Source organism: Coregonus lavaretus (assembly GCF_964263955.1).
Source record: "Coregonus lavaretus genome assembly, chromosome: 28".
NCBI classification, from domain to species: domain Eukaryota; kingdom Metazoa; phylum Chordata; class Actinopteri; order Salmoniformes; family Salmonidae; genus Coregonus; species Coregonus lavaretus.
The window spans coordinates 23783937-23803231 of record NC_140015.1 but is presented as its reverse complement, the minus strand read 5'-3'; the positions used below and the strand labels follow the sequence as shown (position 1 = coordinate 23803231).

The 19295-nt window shown below is 44.3% G+C and overlaps 2 protein-coding genes across 2 annotated transcripts; one reads left to right on the top strand and one right to left on the bottom strand.

The window, feature by feature from the left end:
* Positions 1-8354: 8354 nt before the first annotated feature.
* LOC311103188 (heparan sulfate glucosamine 3-O-sulfotransferase 3A1-like) lies at positions 8355-11975 on the top strand (the record flags this gene model as incomplete). Its single annotated transcript, XM_084144738.1, has 3 exons — positions 8355-8400; positions 8795-9026; positions 11354-11975. 3 exons carry the CDS (start codon positions 8355-8357, stop codon positions 11973-11975), a joined length of 900 nt encoding a protein of 299 aa, XP_084000864.1.
* Positions 11976-13369: 1394 nt separating this feature from the next.
* LOC311103967 (germ cell-specific gene 1-like protein) lies at positions 13370-18210 on the bottom strand (the record flags this gene model as incomplete). Its single annotated transcript, XM_084145606.1, has 5 exons — positions 13370-13682; positions 13892-14003; positions 15702-15854; positions 16591-16638; positions 17910-18210. The coding sequence occupies 5 exons, from the start codon at positions 18208-18210 to the stop codon at positions 13370-13372; spliced, it is 927 nt and encodes a 308-aa protein (XP_084001732.1).
* Positions 18211-19295: the final 1085 nt, after the last annotated feature.

Here is a 19295-nt window from a genome sequence, read left to right as displayed (position 1 = left end):
ACTCTAGCAAACTTCAGATGGGCCTGGACATGTACTGGCTTAAGCAGGGGGACACGTCTGGCACTGCAGGATTTGAGTCCCTGGCGGCGTAGTGTGTTACTGATGGTAGGCTTTGTTACTTTGGTCCCAGCTCTCTGCAGGTCATTCACTAGGACCCCCCGTGTGGTTCTGGGATTTTTGCTCACCGTTCTTGTGATCATTTTGACCCCACAGGGTGAGATCTTGCGTGGAGCCCCAGATCGAGGGAGATTATCAGTGGTCTTGTATGTCTTCCATTTCCTAATAATTGCTCCCACAGTTGATTTCTTCAAACCAAGCTGCTTACCTATTGCAGATTCAGTCTTCCCAGCCTGGTGCAGGTCTACAATTTTGTTTCTGGTGTCCTTTGACAGCTCTTTGGTCTTGGCCATAGTGGAGTTTGGAGTGTGACTGTTTGAGGTTGTGGACAGGTGTCTTTTATACTGATAACAAGTTCAAACAGGTGCCATTAATACAGGTAACGAGTGGAGGACAGAGGAGCCTCTTAAAGAAGAAGTTACAGGTCTGTGAGAGCCAGAAATCTTGCTTGTTTGTAGGTGACCAAATACTTATTTTCCACCATAATTTGCAAATAAATTCATTAAAAATCCTACAATGTGATTTTCTGGATTTATTTTTCTCAATTTGTCTGTCATAGTTGACGTGTACCTATAATGAAAATTACAGGCCTCTCTCATCTTTTTAAGTGGGAGAACTTGCACAATTGGTGGCTGACTAAATACTTTTTTCCCCCACTGTATACAGTGTGTGCAAATGTAGCAAGTTATGGAGGTAAGGCAATAAATATGCCATAGTGCAAAATAATTACAATGTAGTATTAACACTGGAATGATAGATGTGCAAGAGATGATGTGCAAATAGAGATACTGGGGTGCAAATGAGAAAAATAAATAACAAAATGGGGATGAGGTAGTTGGGTGGGCTAATTTCAGATGGGCTGTGTACAGGTGCAGTGATCGGTAAGGTGCTCTGACAACTGATGCTTAAAGTTAGTGAGGGAGATAAGAGTCTCCAGCTTCAGAGATTGTTGCAGTTCGTTCCAGTCATTGGCAGCAGAGAACTGGAAGGAATGGCGGCCAAAGGAGGTGTTGGCTTTAGGGATGACCAGTGAGATATACCTGCTGGAGCGCATACTACGGGTGGGTGTTGCTATGGTGACCAATGAGCTAAGATAAGGCAGGGATTTGCCTAGCAGTGATTTATAGATGGCCTGGAGCCAGTGGGTTTGGTGACGAATATGTAGTGAGGACCAGCCAACAAGAGCGTACAGGTCACAGTGGTGGGTAGTATATGGGGCTTTGGTGACAAAATGGATGGCACTGTGATAGACTACATCCAATTTGCTGAGTAGAGTATTGAAGGCTAGTGTAAATGACATCGCCGAAGTCAAGGATCGGTAGGATAGTCAGTTTTACGAGGGCATGTTTGGCAGCATGAGTGAAGGAGGCTTTGTTGCGAAATAGGAAGCCGATTCTAGATTTAACTTGCTTAATGTGAGTCTGGAAGGATAGTTTACAGTCTAACCAGACACCTAGGTATTTGTAGTTGTCCACATACTCTAGGTCAGACCCGCCGAGAGTAGTGATTCTAGTCGGGTGGGCGGGTGCCAGCAGCGTTCGATTGAAGAGCATGCATTTAGTTTTACTAGTGTTTAAGAGCAGTTGGAGGCTACGGAAGGAGTGTTGTATGGCATTGAAGCTCGTTTTGAGGTTTGTTAACACAGTGTCCAATGAAGGGCCAGATGTATACAAAATGGTGTCGTCTGCGTAGAGGTGGATCTGAGAGTCACCAGCAGCAAGAGCGACATCATTGATATACACAGAGGAAAGAGTCGGCCCGAGAATTGAACCCTGTGGCACCCCCATAGAGACTGCCATAGGTCCAGACAACAGGCCCTCCGATTTGACACATTGAACTCTATCTGAGAAGTAGTTGGTGAACCAGGCGAGGCAGTCATTTGAGAAACCAAGGCTATTTAGTCTGCCAATAAGAATGCGGTGGTTGACAGAGTCGAAAGCCTTGGCCAGGTCGATGAAGACGGCTGCACAGTACTGTCTGTTATCGATCGCCGGTTATAATATCGTTTAGGACCTTGAGCGTGGCTGAGGTGCACCCATGACCAGCTCAGAAACCGGATTGCATAGCGGAGAAGGTACGGTGGGATTCGAAATGGTCTGTGATCTGTTTGTTAACTTGGCTTTCAAAAACGTTCAAAAGGCAGGGCAGGATGGATATAGGTCTGTAACAGTTTGGATTGAGAGTGTCACCCCCTTTGAAGAGGGGGATGACCGTGGCAGCTTTCCAATCTCTGGGGATCTCAGACGTTACGAAAGAGAGGTTGAACAGGCTAGTAATAGGGGTTGCGACAATTTCGGCTGCTAATTTTAGAAAGAAAGGGTCCAGATTGTCTAGCCCAGATGATTTGTAGGGGTCCAGATTTTGCAGCTCTTTCAGAACATCAGCTGTCTGAATTTGTGTGAAGGAGAAGCGTGGGGGGGGGGGCATGGGCAAGTTGCTGCGGAGGGTGCAGAGCTGGTGGCCGGGGTAGTGGTAGCAAGGTGGAAAGCATGGCCAGCCGTAGCAAAATGCTTGTTGAAATTCTCGATTATTGTAGATTTATCGGTGGTGATACTGTTTCCTAGCCTCAGTGCAGTGGGCAGCTGGGAGGAGGTGCTCTTATTCTCCATGGACTTTACAGTGTCCCAAAACTTTTTGGAGTTAGTGCTACAGGATGCAGATTTCTGTTTGAAAAAGCTAGCCTTTGCTTTCCTAACTGCTTGCGTATATTGGTTCCTAACTTCCCTGAAAAGTTGCATATCGCGGGGGCTATTCGATGCTAATGCAGTACGCCACAGGATGTTTTTGTGCTGGTCAAGGGCTGTCAAGTCTGAGGAGAACCAGGGGCTATATCTGTTCTTTGTTCTGAATTTTTTTGAATGGGGCATGCTTATTTAAGATTTAGAGGAAAGCACTTTTAAAGAACAACCAGGCATCCTCTACTGACGGAATGAGATCGATATCCATCCAGGATACCTGGGCCAGGTCAATTAGGAAGGACTGCTCGCTAAAGTGTTTTAGGGAGCGTTTGACAGTGATGAGGGGTGGTCGTTTGACTGCGGACCCGTTACGGACGCAGGCAATAAGGCAGTGATCGCTGAGATCCTGGTTGAAGACAGCGGAGGTGTATTTAGAGGGTAAGTTAGTCCCATGTTTACGGATTTAGGGTTGTACCTGGTAGGTTCCTTGATAATTTGTGTGAGATTGAGGGCATCTAGTTTGGATTGTAGGATGGCCGGTGTGTTAAGCATATCCCAGTTTAGGTCACCAAGCAGTACGAACTCTGAGGATAGATGGGGGGCAATCAATTCACATATGGTGTCCAGGGCACAGCTGGGGGCTGAGGGGGGTCTGTAGCAAGCGGCAACAGTGAGAGACTTATTTCTGGAAAGGTGGATTTTTAGAAGTAGGAGCTCAAACTGTTTGGGCACAGACCTGGATATTATGATAGAGCTCTGCAGGCTCTCTCTACAGTAGATTGCAACTCCACCCCCTTTGGCAGTTCTATCTAGACGGAAAATGTTGTAGTTGGGGATGGACATTTCTGAATTTTTGGTGGCCTTCCTAAGCCAGGATTCAGACACTGCTAGAACATCAGGGTTGGCGGAGTGTGCTAACGCAGTGAATAACTCAAACTTAGGGAGGAGGCTTTTGATGTTAACATGCAAAAAGACAAGGCTTTTACAGTTACAGAAGTCAACAAATGATAGCGCCTGGGGAGTAGGAGTGATACTGGGGGCTGCAGGGCCTGGGTTAACCTCTACATCACCAGAGGAACAGAGGAGGACTAGAATAAGGATACGGCTAAAGGCTTTAAGAACTGGTCTTCTAGTGCGTTGGGTACAGAGAATAAAAGGGGCAGATTTCCGGGCGTTGTAGAATAGATTCAGGGCATTATGTACAGACAAGGATATGGAAGGATATGAGTACAGTGGAGGTAAACCTAAGCGTTGGGTAACAATGAAAGAGATGGCATCACTGGAGGCACCGATTGAGCCGGTCTCCGCGTGTATGGGGGGTGGAACAAAGGAGCTATTTGAGGCAGTTTGAGAGGAACTTGGGGCTCTGCAGTGAAATTGTATAATAAGAACTAACTGGAACAGCAATAGGCAAGGCATATTGACATGGGAGAGAGGCATAAAGCAATCACAGGTGTTATTCGAGAGAGCTAAGACAACAACTGTTAATGGCAATGAAAGTTTGGGCTGAGGCTAAACAGATAAAACAGGACAGGGTACCGTGTAAAGGAACAGTCCAGCAGGCATCAGCTGTGCAGCTGAGTGGTCATAAGGTCCAGTGAACAGCAATAAGTGAGTCCGAGAGCAGTTCGAATTGGTGCTACAGCACAGGCGAGCAGGAAGCACGGCTGTTGAATTGCGTGTGCTAGCGGGCCGGGCCTAGCAGATGGATCACCGTGGTCGTCGCAACGGGAAGCCTGTTGAAACCACAGACGATTACGTCGGCAGACCAGTCGTGATGGATCGGCGGGGCTCCGTGTCGACACTAGGAGGTCCCGTCCGGTTGACAGAGAGGTAGATAGCCGGGAGATGGGCCTGACTCGAGGATAGCTCAAGGCTGATTAGCCAACCACAACATCCATTCGGTTGCAGCTAGCTAGTTGCGATGATCCGGTGTTAAACCCATCACCCATCTAACATGATTTGAGTGTCACAATAGTATTGCAGTGGTACAGTATAACATATGACTGTTCGCTGACAGAACTTACCATGTGCTGGTACTGATAAGAAAAGGTGGGGGAGGAGCAATGATTCAAAGCTCATATGGTATACTTTGTAACACACACGCACTCACGCACACACACACACACACACGATCAGAGATGTTTTGGGCATGTGAGGCTGTGGAATGCAAGCCGTAGGAAGGTGAATTCAGGAGAGGGTATCAGCAGCATTCTCACATCTTCACCCATCATTTCTCCACCCTATAATCCAACGTGGTCATTTTCCAGAACAAACAGGGATTTATCTGAGATAACAGACGGGTAGACATGTCTCTGCTTTCTAAAGTGATCTCTAATCCCTATGTATTTACAACGCACCGGGTCTTATTAAACAATGATCCCAGATGTGGTGCAGAAACCAGGTCACCCTGCACTGCATGCAGCAGGTATCCCGCATGACTGCAACGCCTCGATCACACCAACAGCGTTATTGCATTTTGGTACACCAGAAGTACATTCATTTCCAATGGAACGTTGCATTTACCTTGCAGCATTGCGTTGCAGAGGCAGTTGCAGTGCGTTCTGTGTGGTGAATACGTTGGATTTATCGAACGTATGCATCAAACTGTTTGCGTAGACGGCTTGACAGAAATGGTAGCAGAAGGTGAATGTTGAACTTTTGTTGCACACATATCCAGATGATGCTGCGGACCATTTTGCACAATGACGCTGTCGGTGTGATCGAGGTGTTAGTCGTTTTGGATAAAAGTGTCTGCTAAATGGCATATGAGTATCATAGTGATAGAGTATACAGTGCCTTTGGAATGTATTCAGACCCCTTGACTTTTTCCACATTTCGTTAGGTTACAGCCTTATTCTAAAATTGATTAAATCATTCCCCCCCCCCTCATCAATCTACACACAATACCCCATAATGACAAAGCAAAAACAGGTTTTTTGAAATTTTTGCTAATTTATAAAAAATAATAAAACTGAATATCACATTTACATAAGTATTCAGACCCTTTACTCAGTACTTTGTTGAAGCACTTTGGCAGCGATTACAGCCTCGAGTCTTCTTGGGTATGACGCTACAAGCTTGGCACACCTGTATTTGGGGAGTTTCTCCCATTCTTCTCTGCAGATCCTCTCAAGCTCTGTCAGGTTGGATGGGGAGCGTTGCTGCACAGCTATTTTCAGGTCTCTCCAGAGATGTTCGATCGGGTTCAAGTTCGGGCTCTGGCTGGGCCACTCAAGGACATTCAGAGACCTTTCCTGAAGCCACTCCTGCGTTGTCTTGGCTGTGTGCTTAGGGTCGTTGTCCTGTTGAAAGGTGAACCTTCGACTCAGTCTGAGGTCCTGAGTGCTCTGGAGCAGGTTTTCATCAAGGATCTGTCTGTACTTTGCTCCGTTCATCTTTCCCACAATCCTGACTAGTCTCCCAGTCCCTGCCGCTGAAAAAAATCCCCACAGCATGATGCTGCCACCACCATGCTTCACCGTAGGGATGGTGCCAGGTTTCCTCCAGACATGACGCTTGGCATTCAGGCCAAAGAGTTCAATCTTGGTTTCATCAGTCTAGAGAATCTTGTCTTTAGGTGCCCTTTGGCAAACTCCAAGCGGGTTGTCATGTGCCTTTTACTGAGGAGTGGCTTCCGTCTGGCCACTCTGCCATAAAGGCCTGATTGGTGGAGTGCTGCAGAGATGGTTGTCCTTCTGGAACGTTCTCCCATCTCCACAGAGGAACTCTAGAGCTCTGTCAGAGTGACCATCGGATTCTTGGTCACCTCCCTGACCAAGGCCCTTCTTCCCCGATTGCTCAGTTTGGCGGGGCAGCCAGCTCTAGGAAGAGTCTTGGTGGTTCCAAACTTCTTCCATTTAAGAATGATGGAGGCCACTGTGTTCTTGGGGACCTTCAATGCTGCAGAAATGTTTTGGTACCTTTCCCCAGATCTGTGCCTCAACACAATCCTGTCTCTGAGCTCTACAGACAATTCCTTCGACCTCATGGTTTGGTTTTTGCTCTGACATGTACTGTCAACTGTGGGACCTTATATAGACAGGTGTGTCTAAAAAATAACAAATAAAAAAGTGATGTCATTGTATCGCGGAAAACTGATTGGATTGGAAAAAAGTAATCAACGTAAGGGAATTTAGTCTTTATTTCACCCAACTTTGAACCTAAATCCAAATGACATGGTGCCATTTTTTTTGGTTTCATGTTGAATTCATGTTAGTTGACAACTCTACCAAATGTAAATCATAACTAGACGTTGAACTGACGTCTGTGCCCAGTGGGTTATTTTCACTGATATTTCCACAGCATATTATTTGATCCAACATTAATCTCCTGGTGCCTTGATTTATGTAAAGCTTCTCTCCACGTGAAGGCTTGTGAAGGTTTCTCTCCACGTGAAGGCTTGTGAAAGTTTCTCTCCACGTGAAGGCTTGTGAAAGTTTCTCTCCACGTGAAGGCTTGTGAAAGTTTCTCTCCACGTGAAGGCTTCTCTTCAGCCTCTTGAGCCTATTGTTTGTTGTAGCTTTTCACTTATAAGGATGTGCATTGGATTTCTGGTAAACTACATCTGAGTTTGAATCAGAAATTGCATTATTTTATTATAATACCACGGATTGCTCTTTAAAGGTTCCACCAGAGTACACAGATCATATTAAATTAAGGGACATAAGTGGAGTTGGCTCCAATATCAGATTGTACAGTGACCATTTCCTGGTAAACCGTGTAAGCTTACAATAAACAGTTTCCTGTTCTGAGGAGATTTCACAGTATCGAAAGTGACCCATATGACCCATAATGTAGTCATTTTTGGGCTTTCCTTCCATAAAAAATATTTTCACTATGATGCTGTGAAAACAAGCAGAATCAGACACAAACCCCCTCCCTGTATTACTTAATACCTCTGCCTGGAGATTATCCTGGTCGTATTACCAACGCTTCCTATTACGTCATGATGCCAATGTACAGGGCTTTCTGTCTGTGGATGCAAAGAACAATATTCAATCATTGCAAAACAATAATGTGTGTTAAGTCATGCAAGGCACCCCCCCAAAAAATCTGCATGGTCAGCTGTTCCCATATAGGTCTCAAAAACTGTTATATGAATTGCAATAAATCACAAAACACAATCTCTTTAAAAAGTATCCTACTTTATTCACACATAAATCAATATTGTTTTAGGTAATTGTCACCTGAAAATGATGTCAGAGCTGAATTGAGTTGCCTTATTTCCCTCCTGACCAACATAATACCATAGCCTGAGGAAGGAAAGCAAATTGCCTGTCTAATGCAAACATTGAGAAAGAAAGTGATCCTAAAGCTGATGTTACAGGATCATGGCTCAGCAGTTTAAGTTTGAGCAGTGAAACCCGCCTTCTCTACCATCCCTCCAATCAAGGTAGCACGGCACTGACAGATGCGCGCAGCATCTCCAGATGATGGTTAATATAGCAGTGTCAGAGAAGCAAGAACGTACTATACTAACTGTGTGTGGAAACATTCCACCGTCGGTTATTTCCAACAAAATATTGGCATTAAAGAGAGAAGGAACAATTTCTTGCGATGAACAGTTTAGAGATCAACAACGTGTCAGTATGGGATGACAAGCGTATTTGGCACCGCGCTTGGAGCAGCCGGCGCACCATGTTTTTGGGCATGGAATCATGATTCTGTGCTTTTGCTTACATGAATAACAGATGTACCGATAGAAGAGATGTGTTGTTCATAGAATGGCCTCAATTTGTTTGCAGAAGAAGGTATGGCTGGTTCTCATCACCTTCAACAAGACGTTCCGCGATTCCTGCATAAACTTCTCTTCATGTTCTCCCTTGCTGTGGTTTGCGCGTCGCTGTACTTCATTCTCTCCGGCTGCTGTGATTCTATTCTAGTCGATACTGCGAAACATTTGAAGCAAACCTCTCAACTTTTACCTTTGACTGAGCTGTTCCAAATAAATAATGCCTCATTTGAGAAGAGGGCTACGGATGTCGGTGTGCGCTCAGCATCCCTCGTCGGCAGCGCAGGTACAACAGGTGCAGTTGGTGCGCAATCAGCCAATATTGGTAAGGACTGGACGGCAACAAGGAGACTACCCCAAGCAATCATCATAGGGGTGAAAAAGGGCGGAACACGAGCTCTTTTGGAATTCCTAAGACTACACCCTGATATTCGAGCACTTGGCTCTGAACCCCACTTTTTCGACAGACATTACTCACGTGGGTTGAATTGGTACAGGTATGTACCTACCGATGATGATGATAATGGTGATGATGATGATAATGGTGATGATTAGAATGATAATGATGAAAGTAACGCGCACGCACATACACACATTTGTGATTGGTTGATAAAAATGGTTGATATTTCATTGACAGGGGGATTTCATTGTTTGCGCTCAGGATGTCACGTTTCAATGAGGTTGCTGATGAAAAATAATAGATTCTGATTATGTTTACAACTTGCAAAAGGTGTAGAATAATGCACATTCCTCCTTGGAATTGCTGCTTGAGCATGGTAGTGTATGACAAGTAAAAAGGGGTTATTAAATGGCTGAGAGAATTTCTCTATGGGCTGTCTGTCCTACATGGTCCATCCATACACTCTGAAGAACAACTGACAGCAATACTGTAAATCTGTATTTTTAGATTATAGTAACAGAAATATTATGGAGCAATGTTATCTATGCCATTATTATTTTATCATTTTGACTGTCCTCCAAAAACAAATAAATGAACCAAACATTCCCCCAACTCCTGAACCTAATATCTGCTACATGATCAATCAATCAATCAAACTTGATTTATATAGCACATTTCTTACAACAAATGCATTTCAAGGTGCTTGGGCCAACAATGCCCCACCATATGGCCTTTGTTTTCTCCCTTGTTTGATGTCTTGTGGTGAGCGGTTATTTTTCCTTTTTTAAACAACTAATTGACCAACTTTGGTTCAATTATTTGAATTCCCATTTTTGTCCCGTTTTTTTCTGTGAGCTCAATGCGCACATTGCACAGTTTCTCTAGAGATAAATCAGATCCAGCCCGTAATGTGCGATGTAGTAGGGAGTTGTAGTTTCCAACAGGACAATATTCTATAGTTTAGTGCATAAATGGTGAGAATTAACTACAGTGACCATAATCCACTGCGCATCTACTTGTTCGGTCTGTGTTTATTTTACGCCTGCTATGGAAGAGACAGAAGAATGGGCGATCATGAGGTGATATAGAGAGCAGCTGTTGCTTCACGAGGGTTTATCTCTACCTGAAAATACACGTTCTAAGTGATTGATAGTTGGTTTTCAGCAGTCATAAAAGTATGCCTTATTTACTTTGAAGAACTACAAAGTTGTGATTTTGTCAGACAGCATAAGCAGCAGCTCTATAGAGATGAGATGATGACTTGGAATTAAATAATAAAGTTATTTAAAAAAAAGTTATATACACAACAACTGAAATATTTTATTAAAGTAATGTGAATAAATGATGGTTAATAAGTGATAAGCAGTAATGGGCAGTCACTACCATCATGGGACTTGTATTAATTGTTTTATTCTGTCTTGTTACAGAATTCAACCCACCTAATGCATAGTGCATTTAATGTTTAAAAAAATAATCGAAACCGAAATCCGTGATAATTTTTTTATATTGAACCGAACCGACCTCAAAAAGCACTAATCGCTCAGCACTGTTGATGTCTGAAGTATAATACTGTCTGTTCCCAAAATGGAAATATTAATCAAGCTGCTTGATCAAAGTATAGCACCACATTGTCTAATGAGAACCCCTGGAGTATGCATCGTTTCTGCTGAGAGGAAAATAATCAAGGCTCTTTATTGAAACACTACCCATGGAATTGAACTCGATCTTGATAATGGTTAGATAACAGCTCCAAGGGAGAGAAGCTGAGTGCAAATGCCAAGCGAGTTAATGCAACACAAAAGCTGCATATTCTGCCAGCGCCAAAATCTGTCTCTGGGGAAAATCAAAAGTGGACTCACTAATGGACTTTGCTTGTATTTGTGTGCTCCCTCCCTCCTCCTTTCTCCCAGTCTCTCTTTCTTCCTTCCATTCTTTCTCTCTTTTCCTTCATCTAGATTTCTATTCAGGCAGACAGCCAAGTGTGTCCTCTCTTTCTCCCTGGTAGCACATGCTATTACAAGGGGTGTGTACAAGAGTCAGTGCCCCTCAGCCCTCATTTAATTGAATGGGAGTGTATTGACATCCGGCAGGGAGGAAGAGCTGAGTGAGGCTGGAGAGCACACTGGAGAAAACTATATAACACCATGTAAATTATTAAGAACCTTCAGGCCTGTTGGCCTCATTGGCACAGTATGACATAGAGATCTCTGGGGAGTGAGCATGACCAGATAGTTCATGGTGTTAGGGGATGATTCAATCCCTTTATTTGGCAAAAGCCTCAATCAATAGTACCTTGGATTGGTTGATGGTTATTCAAATAATTAACCCTCTCTTCGATCTATACAAATGGATATGGTTAAATTCTCTTTTGGTTGTATTTTGTGTATTTGATATAAGATTGAACAGCCTCGCTCTCCCCCTCAGGAACCTGATGCCCAAAGCTCTGGAGGGCCAGGTGGTCCTGGAGAAGACACCCAGGTACTTTGTGACGGCGGACAGCCCCAGCCGGATCCACGCCATGTCCCAGGAGGTCAAACTGATCGTGGTGGTGCGTGACCCTGTGACCCGCGCCATCTCTGACTACACCCAGATCGTATCCAAGACTCCGGGCGTCCCCAGCTTCGAGACCCTGACGTTCCGTAACGGGACGGAGGAGGCGTTGAAGGTGGACTCCCTGTGGAGCCCCATCTGGATTGGCCTGTATGCTCTGCACCTGGAGAGGTGGCTGGCACACTTCCCCCTGGAGCAGATCCACTTTGTCCATGGGGAGAGGCTGGTGAGCGACCCTGCTGGGGAGCTGGGCAGAGTCCAAGACTTTCTGGGCCTTCAAAGGATCATCACAGACAAACACTTCTACTTCAACAAGACAAAGGGTTTCCCCTGCCTGAAGAAGCCAGAGGGCAGCAGCAAGCCCCACTGCCTGGGCAGAACCAAGGGCAGGCCACATGCTGACATCCACCCTCAGGTCATCCTCAGGTTACGGCAGTTCTACCAGCCACACAACCTGCGCTTCTACCAGATGACAGGGCAGAACTTTGGCTGGTAGGATGGGAGCCTACAATGAGGTGGAAAAAAGATGGTACCATCCTCACCATTCAAAACACAGGCTGCACAAGAGGATACAAGATAAAGCTTGAATTGATGTATTTTGTGACGGTCCTGATGTCATCTGGAGTAACTCAAGTCCTCATGCAACCTGTATTGGCAAACAAATCAAAACAGTCACACTTTATTTTGTGACAGTTAAACCGCAAGAAGTAGAGAGAGTAATGACATAGGCCTACTGTGTAACACCATGGACATACAGAGGAAAGTGACAGTGACATCCACGGTTGGAAAGCAGGTCCTCAGAACTCTAGTGTGAACTTACCCTTTACTCCACTAGATGGCAGTCTTTCTCCAACAGAGGCTTAGACGATATTGAGGAAATACTGTAAACTACTAGGACAAATTTGGATTTGTGGTCATGATCATCATACAACATTTTTTCTGTAGTCAGATTGAGCAAGTATTACCATAAGAAATGACATGGCATCCCTTAATTTAAATCCAAGACAATTCAAGGCAGCTGCATGGACAGATACTTGAAATATTTAGTAGAGCCCTGCATTGCTCCGTTCATTCTGTAGTCGTTTGCAGTTGGTTTACATTTAAATATTCCCTAGTTATATCAGGCATTTAAACCCATTTCCTCAATATTACCAAGAATCATAGACAGATTCACAGTCTGTATTGTCCTTCATTTCTGACACAGTTTGTGTTCAATACATTTCCTGTGCATGTTTATGGGTACTGCCTTTTTCTTCATTACATTCTGAAGCAAATATCAAGATCCAACTTTCTTTCAAACACATACTTACATACAGCACATACAAACATAAGCACCAAATTGTTGGAAATAGCCGTCTGTACACCAAGCATCCATATGGCAACTAGACTTGGCTGATCTTCGCAGCCCTACTGTGGCAACAAAACCATGAACGCAGCTTGTAAAAATAGCTTTACCATCTGCTCCTGAATAACAGTCATGATAAGAATAGTCATGGCCTTGGCTCTAGACATATACAGGAGGAAGTTGAGGAGAAGTGTTGTTTATTCACTCAGCGCCATGTTCCTTTAAGCATCATTATAGTAATGTTCTTCTCAATGGGATCCATTATGCCCTATACAGTCCAGTGAGTTTGGGATGCTGTATATGAGTGCCAATTTATGGTCCTTTTAATGAAGTGGTCACCAAGCCTGGTCCTGTAAAGCCGTATAGATCTCAGGGGCCCTGTTCTGATACTGTGAAAATGCATCCTTTCATCCTCCCCTTTACGTTTTGGATGGGAACTTATCCAATCATGTTAGAGCAGTCATAACCTCAATGAAGGAAGGAAGGAAGGTACATTCGAACAGTATTGGAATGGGGCCCTGCAGGCCCAGGGTTGGTGACCACTGTCAGCAGTAGGCCTCTCCATGTGGTTCTGTCATGCTGTCCAGGCCCACTACATAGGCTGCTCCAGTGGAGGGTTTGTGCCCATTGACGGGGAGGTCCAGAGGCCCAGCATTTCCTCCTCCCCCTGCAGGCACAGCTGTCAGGTACATGTCCCACATCTGCTCTGGCAGGTCCATCTCCAGCAGCTTCTGCTTGATCCTCAGGTTCTTCTCAATGTTCCGCCGCTTGTACTTGAACTCTACGATGGTCTTGGTGTACCTGTTCAGTGCTGTCACCGCAGAAGCCATGCAGGCGGCGAAGGAGCTCCATGCTAAACTGGGGAGGGGGAAGAAGAAGTACAGAGGGTGTGATGAACCTCAGCATGCATGCTATCTCCATCATGACTGCTACTGTACATGGCCTCAGAATGCTAGCGTCGTTTAAAATGGCACGAGTATCACATAGCTGGATATTAGACTTTAATCAGAGACAACTCCTATTGTACAGCACCTAGTGTAATGGTAAGTGACCTAGTCAGTACATACATGTAGGACCAGCTGTAGTCCCAGGTCTTGGGCCTCCAGTCCTCCGGGCCCATAGCCACAGCTATCTGAAAGGCCGTGGTGAACATCATGTGGGCAACCATCCCCAAAAGGCCTGGATACCAAGGGACACGACACATAATACAAAACGCAAATAAAGGTGGTGAATGAAAACCTGAGATAATATATGAGACTATATATTTTTTTAGTATAATGGTTGTACCCTTCAAAAGCACTGGTGGAAGTGCAGCAAAAAATGTTAAACCTGCAATTGATATTAGTAGCCACAGCATGGCAGTATTGTACAAGTTCTGAATTAAGGGCTATCAGTTTGGACATCTTGCACTTGTTTTAAAAACCCTGCATGAAGACAAATGTTTGTGCGAACAACATTGAATGACAGTCCATGGATTTTCACCACGATCATGCTTCTTTATTCACTGGATATTCAGTTTATAGTATTACTGGGGAAGCTGATAGGTTACATTAATACTGAATATTGATGAGCAATAATTGCAGAGTTGCACCCATTCCACTTCATAACAATGATTGATAGAACAGAGAATGATGAAGAATCAAAGCCCACCACAGCACAGTGTTCTCTCTACTCTCGCTTTCTCTGCTGCCTCTTGGCCATCTCTCAGCTGACATTCTGCCCGTCTACAGATGCTTTACTTGGGATTAACGTCCTAACAACCAGAGGAGGGGGTCAGGGGAAGGTGGGAGGGGAGGGGTGGGGGTACTCCTCTGGGTAGGCCTTGTCATGGCCCAAAACCGCTGCCCCAGCTCCAATCCGATTAGTCCAGAAACCAGCAAATCCGCAGAGGCATTGGACACACAGACCATAGACCACTGCTCCACGCGCTACGCTAGCACCGTGCTAGGCTAGCTTCCCTACAACTGTACCTCCCTGAGCAAGGCTCCCATCCCACCATGCTACTATTATTGCTCTGCTTTTCTGCTAACAAATTCATATTCATATTCACATTCATATTTGTACCGCAGACCCAAGGAGAGTTCAGCTGTAGGGATTCCACAAATTCTGTGGTGCATAAACCACATTTTAAACGTGTATATTCACTCCTACTTACCCCCACAATACAGTTTGACAGATGATAGCAACACAATAACTATGATTGACAATACAGTGCGTGAATCTAAATGAACATGACTCCTGATTGACATACATTTTCTCAACATCATCTTGATTCCCCTCCTATCAGCTTCCGAAATGGTCTTTGAAAGATGAAAACTTAGAACAGATTCAGCAGTGTACTGAATATCGTGTCTGTAAAGATGAAATAATCCATTTAGGATATGGACTAGCCACTGTCACACTGGCCGGCCTCTGCCTGCCTGCCTGGGATGGTTAGTGGGTTGCATGCATGGTATTAGATGATGTAATCCCCCTGGTGGGTAGTGTTACACACAGACACGCTGGCCTCTGCTCTACTGTGGAGCTGGGACTCCCAAAGCCTGTCTACTGTAGGCTCTCTATCCAATTTGACCAGCCCAGTGCCAGCCTTAGTGTGATAGCGTGGCAGGGAGGTTGACATCTCCTCTGGTAATTGAGAAACAGAGCCAGGGGATGTCCACTCACTAGTGTGCCCCCTCTGTGAAGCTTACTTCATAGTTAAGGATGCAGGGAGATAATCAACTCCTTAATGGCTGGTGATCAGCTTTGAGTGACTGTATGAAAGTATTCTTTGATGACTTGTTCATTTGACAAGTGGTGAATGATCACAATGGTAGAATGCACATTTTTAAAAATAAATATGACTGTGTACATCATTCCCAGGCACAGATGCGTTACCTGACAGGGCGGTGAACATGGCAGCAAAGGCATTGAGCTTCAGCTTGTTCATGACACTGAGGCAAGGACACAGCTCTAACCACATGAGTACACCACCCGTGAACAGCAGGATGAGGTAGAGACACTCAGCTGTGATACACAGCCACAGGACCCCTGGGAATAGAAGGAAGAGAGGAGTCAGTCAGAGTGAGCGCTACCGTCGCTTCTTTAATACACCTCCCTCTACTAAATAATCCCACCTATACGAAGGAAGACATCAACTCCACAGACCACGACAGGAAGAGACCCCTGACCTCTCTACGCTTCCCCCTCGCCAGCAGAACTACCTGATCCTATAGGCCTGCTCTGGTGGGACTTGGATAGAGACGACAGGTGCCACTGATAATTAGATGAAAGCTACTTTTAATGTATAACTACTACAACAGCTTTACTCTTGTTTTTAGACTGTTGTTTTGTATTTCCTATGGAAGCCCCGATTGCAGTCACAGTAGATTATGTTCCAGTAAAAAGCATGAGTTGACGTGCATTCCAAAAATAGTTGGAGAGGTGTTAAAGGAATAGTATATATATGCTACCAATAATGTAATGGGTAATGGGGTAGTGTAGTGTTTACCCATTAAATTAGTGGGAGCATATATAGAGTGTATGACTATCTTTTTTCACAGTAGATTATGAAAATAGTTGATGGTTCATATAGATTCTGTTAGGAGAGTGAACATCCTATAAACTCACTGTCTTGATATAGTGGCCTCTTGACATGAACGCACACAATTGTTATTTTTGATGACTGGACTTATATAAAGTTGTGGTCAAGAGGAAAATATAGATTTACAAGGGCTTTACACTACTAGACTGGAAGATAAACATTTTATAAATGGGTTTTACCTACCTTTTTCATGGTCAGGTGCAATGTCTTTAAAGTCTCTGCAGTTAAAACCTGGAAGCAGATAAACAGTAATTTAGTTCATGTAGCCTAGTCTTTTTCTATTTCCTATCTTCTTATGTAAATTGTAGTTGTAGAAATAGCTAATGCAATCAATATATTTCTTTACCCTTCTTCATTATTTTATATAAATGAAATATAAATGTGTTAGTATGCACAGAACCATCAGCTAAATGGTTATGATCAGGACTTTCACCTTCACGTTATTTGACCGATTACTCCACAAGATAAATCGCTTACCACTTTTAAAATGTCTCAGACCCTATCCATTATTTGATAGGGGTATAAGTTACATATGTTGTTCATTTTCTGAAAATTAATCAGCACTTCTCATATCTCCAGTCCTTTTATATCCCAATAAGCTGTTAGTTCGTTCACACCTCACGATTGGCTACTGCTGACTCTCACAGCTGTTTGTTCTGTCACACCTCAGGACTGGCTACTGCTGACTCTCACAGCTGTTTGTTCTGTCACACCTCAGGACTGGCTACTGCTGACTCTCACAGCTGTTTGTTCTGTCACACCTCAGGACTGGCTACTGCTGACTCTCACAGCTGTTAGTTCTGTCACACCTCAGGACTGGCTACTGCTGACTCTCACAGCTGTTAGTTCTGTCACACCTCAGGACTGGCTACTGCTGACTCTCACAGCTGTTAGTTCTGTCACACCTCAGGACTGGCTACTGCTGACTCTCCCAGCTGTTTGTTCTGTCACACCTCAGGACTGGCTACTGCTGACTCTCACAGCTGTTTGTTCTGTCACACCTCAGGACTGGCTACTGTTGACTCTCACAGCAATCATAGCAACAAATGTTGGGTCACAGAGTTTCTGCAAGCATTACAATTAAATAATAAAATAAATAATAAAATAATAAAACTCCTACTAAAACTGATACATCGTTATAACGTCAGTCTATTTCAGTAAAGTCAACACAATAAGTAACCTGATACCAAATAGTACATTACTTTTTGCTTATTTTATCAAATCTCGAAGACTAAAAAGACAAAAAAACATGATGATGTAATTATGTAAGTAAATAGTGGACTGTCAAATCATTTGCATCTTGATCTTGTTTTAGTCTCTCCCAATGTGCTTCCTCCTTCACTTCCTGCTGTAATGTACCCAAACCCCATTAGGTTCAGAGAGCATGGTCACACAGGACTAGCTGCTGAGCGGCCAACATAGTCGCATGTTCTATTTCAAAGTTTCTGCAAGTTGTATATGAACATTTTTTACTGTTAAACATTGCATATAACATTTCTTACCATTCATGTCAGCAGCCTGCTCACAGGAGAAGAAGATGCCGGTGTGGAACTTCCTCATCAGGAACTTCTCTTCTCCCGATTCCCAGATGTACTGCACCAGCCGGCTGTCATTGATGTTACTGCTGTTGAAGCGAATGCAGTATGACTGCTTGGTCGTCACCGGCCCTGTGCAGAAGGGCTTGACCACCTTCCTGGTCCCCTCGCACCAGAAGCTGGTGGTCACTGCTGACAGGGCACATGTAAATGCCACAAGGTTGAGGGTGAGCGCCAGGGACCCCCGCCGACTGCACTCTGTCCCCATGCTGGAGGCTGGGCAAAATGAAATGAAATGAAAAGGCAACTAATCCAGGCTTTCGATATGTCGCCGCCGTGTTTTGCCTCTCAAATATATCTCAAATCTTCATAATCTTGTGGCATTTACAGTTCCTTGGGTGATGCTGTATGTACATCCTTCCTTTGGCTCTAAGGATGTGCTGCCTGCTACCTTTATTGAAGGATTCGTTCTCTTCCTTGCTTGCGCTCCCTTATACTCCAATCCTCCAATCACTCTTTTTGTCTCTCCCTTGTTTATTTGAACTCTCTCTCTTCTCTTCTGCTTGCTGTGGTCTCTTTTTCGCTCCCATCTTTCTCCACCCACTCACCAAATGCATAATTTATTACACAGGACAAATTATATGCTTGGCCTCTGTTTTATTGTCATGTCTAAACCTAGTCTGTTTCTTTGAGCATAGTAATAAAAAAGATTACTTTGGGCTTACTCTTTAATCTGGAACAAGGCTCTCGCCAATGCCAATGTTGGACTGGACATGTTCTGGCATAGTTGGGCATTACTGATGCATGTTTTCACAAACTACACTGAGTGTACAAAACATTAAGGACACCTGCTCTTTCCATGACATAGACTGACCAGGTGAATCCAGGTGAAAGCAATGATTCCTAATTGATGTCACCAGTTAAATCCACTTCGAACAGTGTAGATGAAGGGGAGGAGATAGATTAAATAATAATTTTAAAGCCCTGAGACAATTGAGACATGGATTGGGTATGTGTGCCATTCAGAGGTCGACTGGGCAAGACAAAATATTTAACTGCCTTTGAAAGGGGTATGGTAGTATGTGTCAGGCACACCGGTTTGAGTGTGTCAAGAACTGCAACGCTGTTGGGTTTTTCACTCTCAACAGTTTCCCATGTGTATCAAGAATAGTCCACCACCCAAAGAACATCCAGCCAACTTGACACAACTGTGGGTGTCATTGGAGTCAACATGGGCCAGCATCCCTGTGGATCGCTTTCGACACCTTGTAGATTCCATGCCCTGACAAATTGAGGCTGTTCTGAGGGCAAAAGGGGGTCCAACTCAATATTCGTTTTGTACACTCAGGGTAT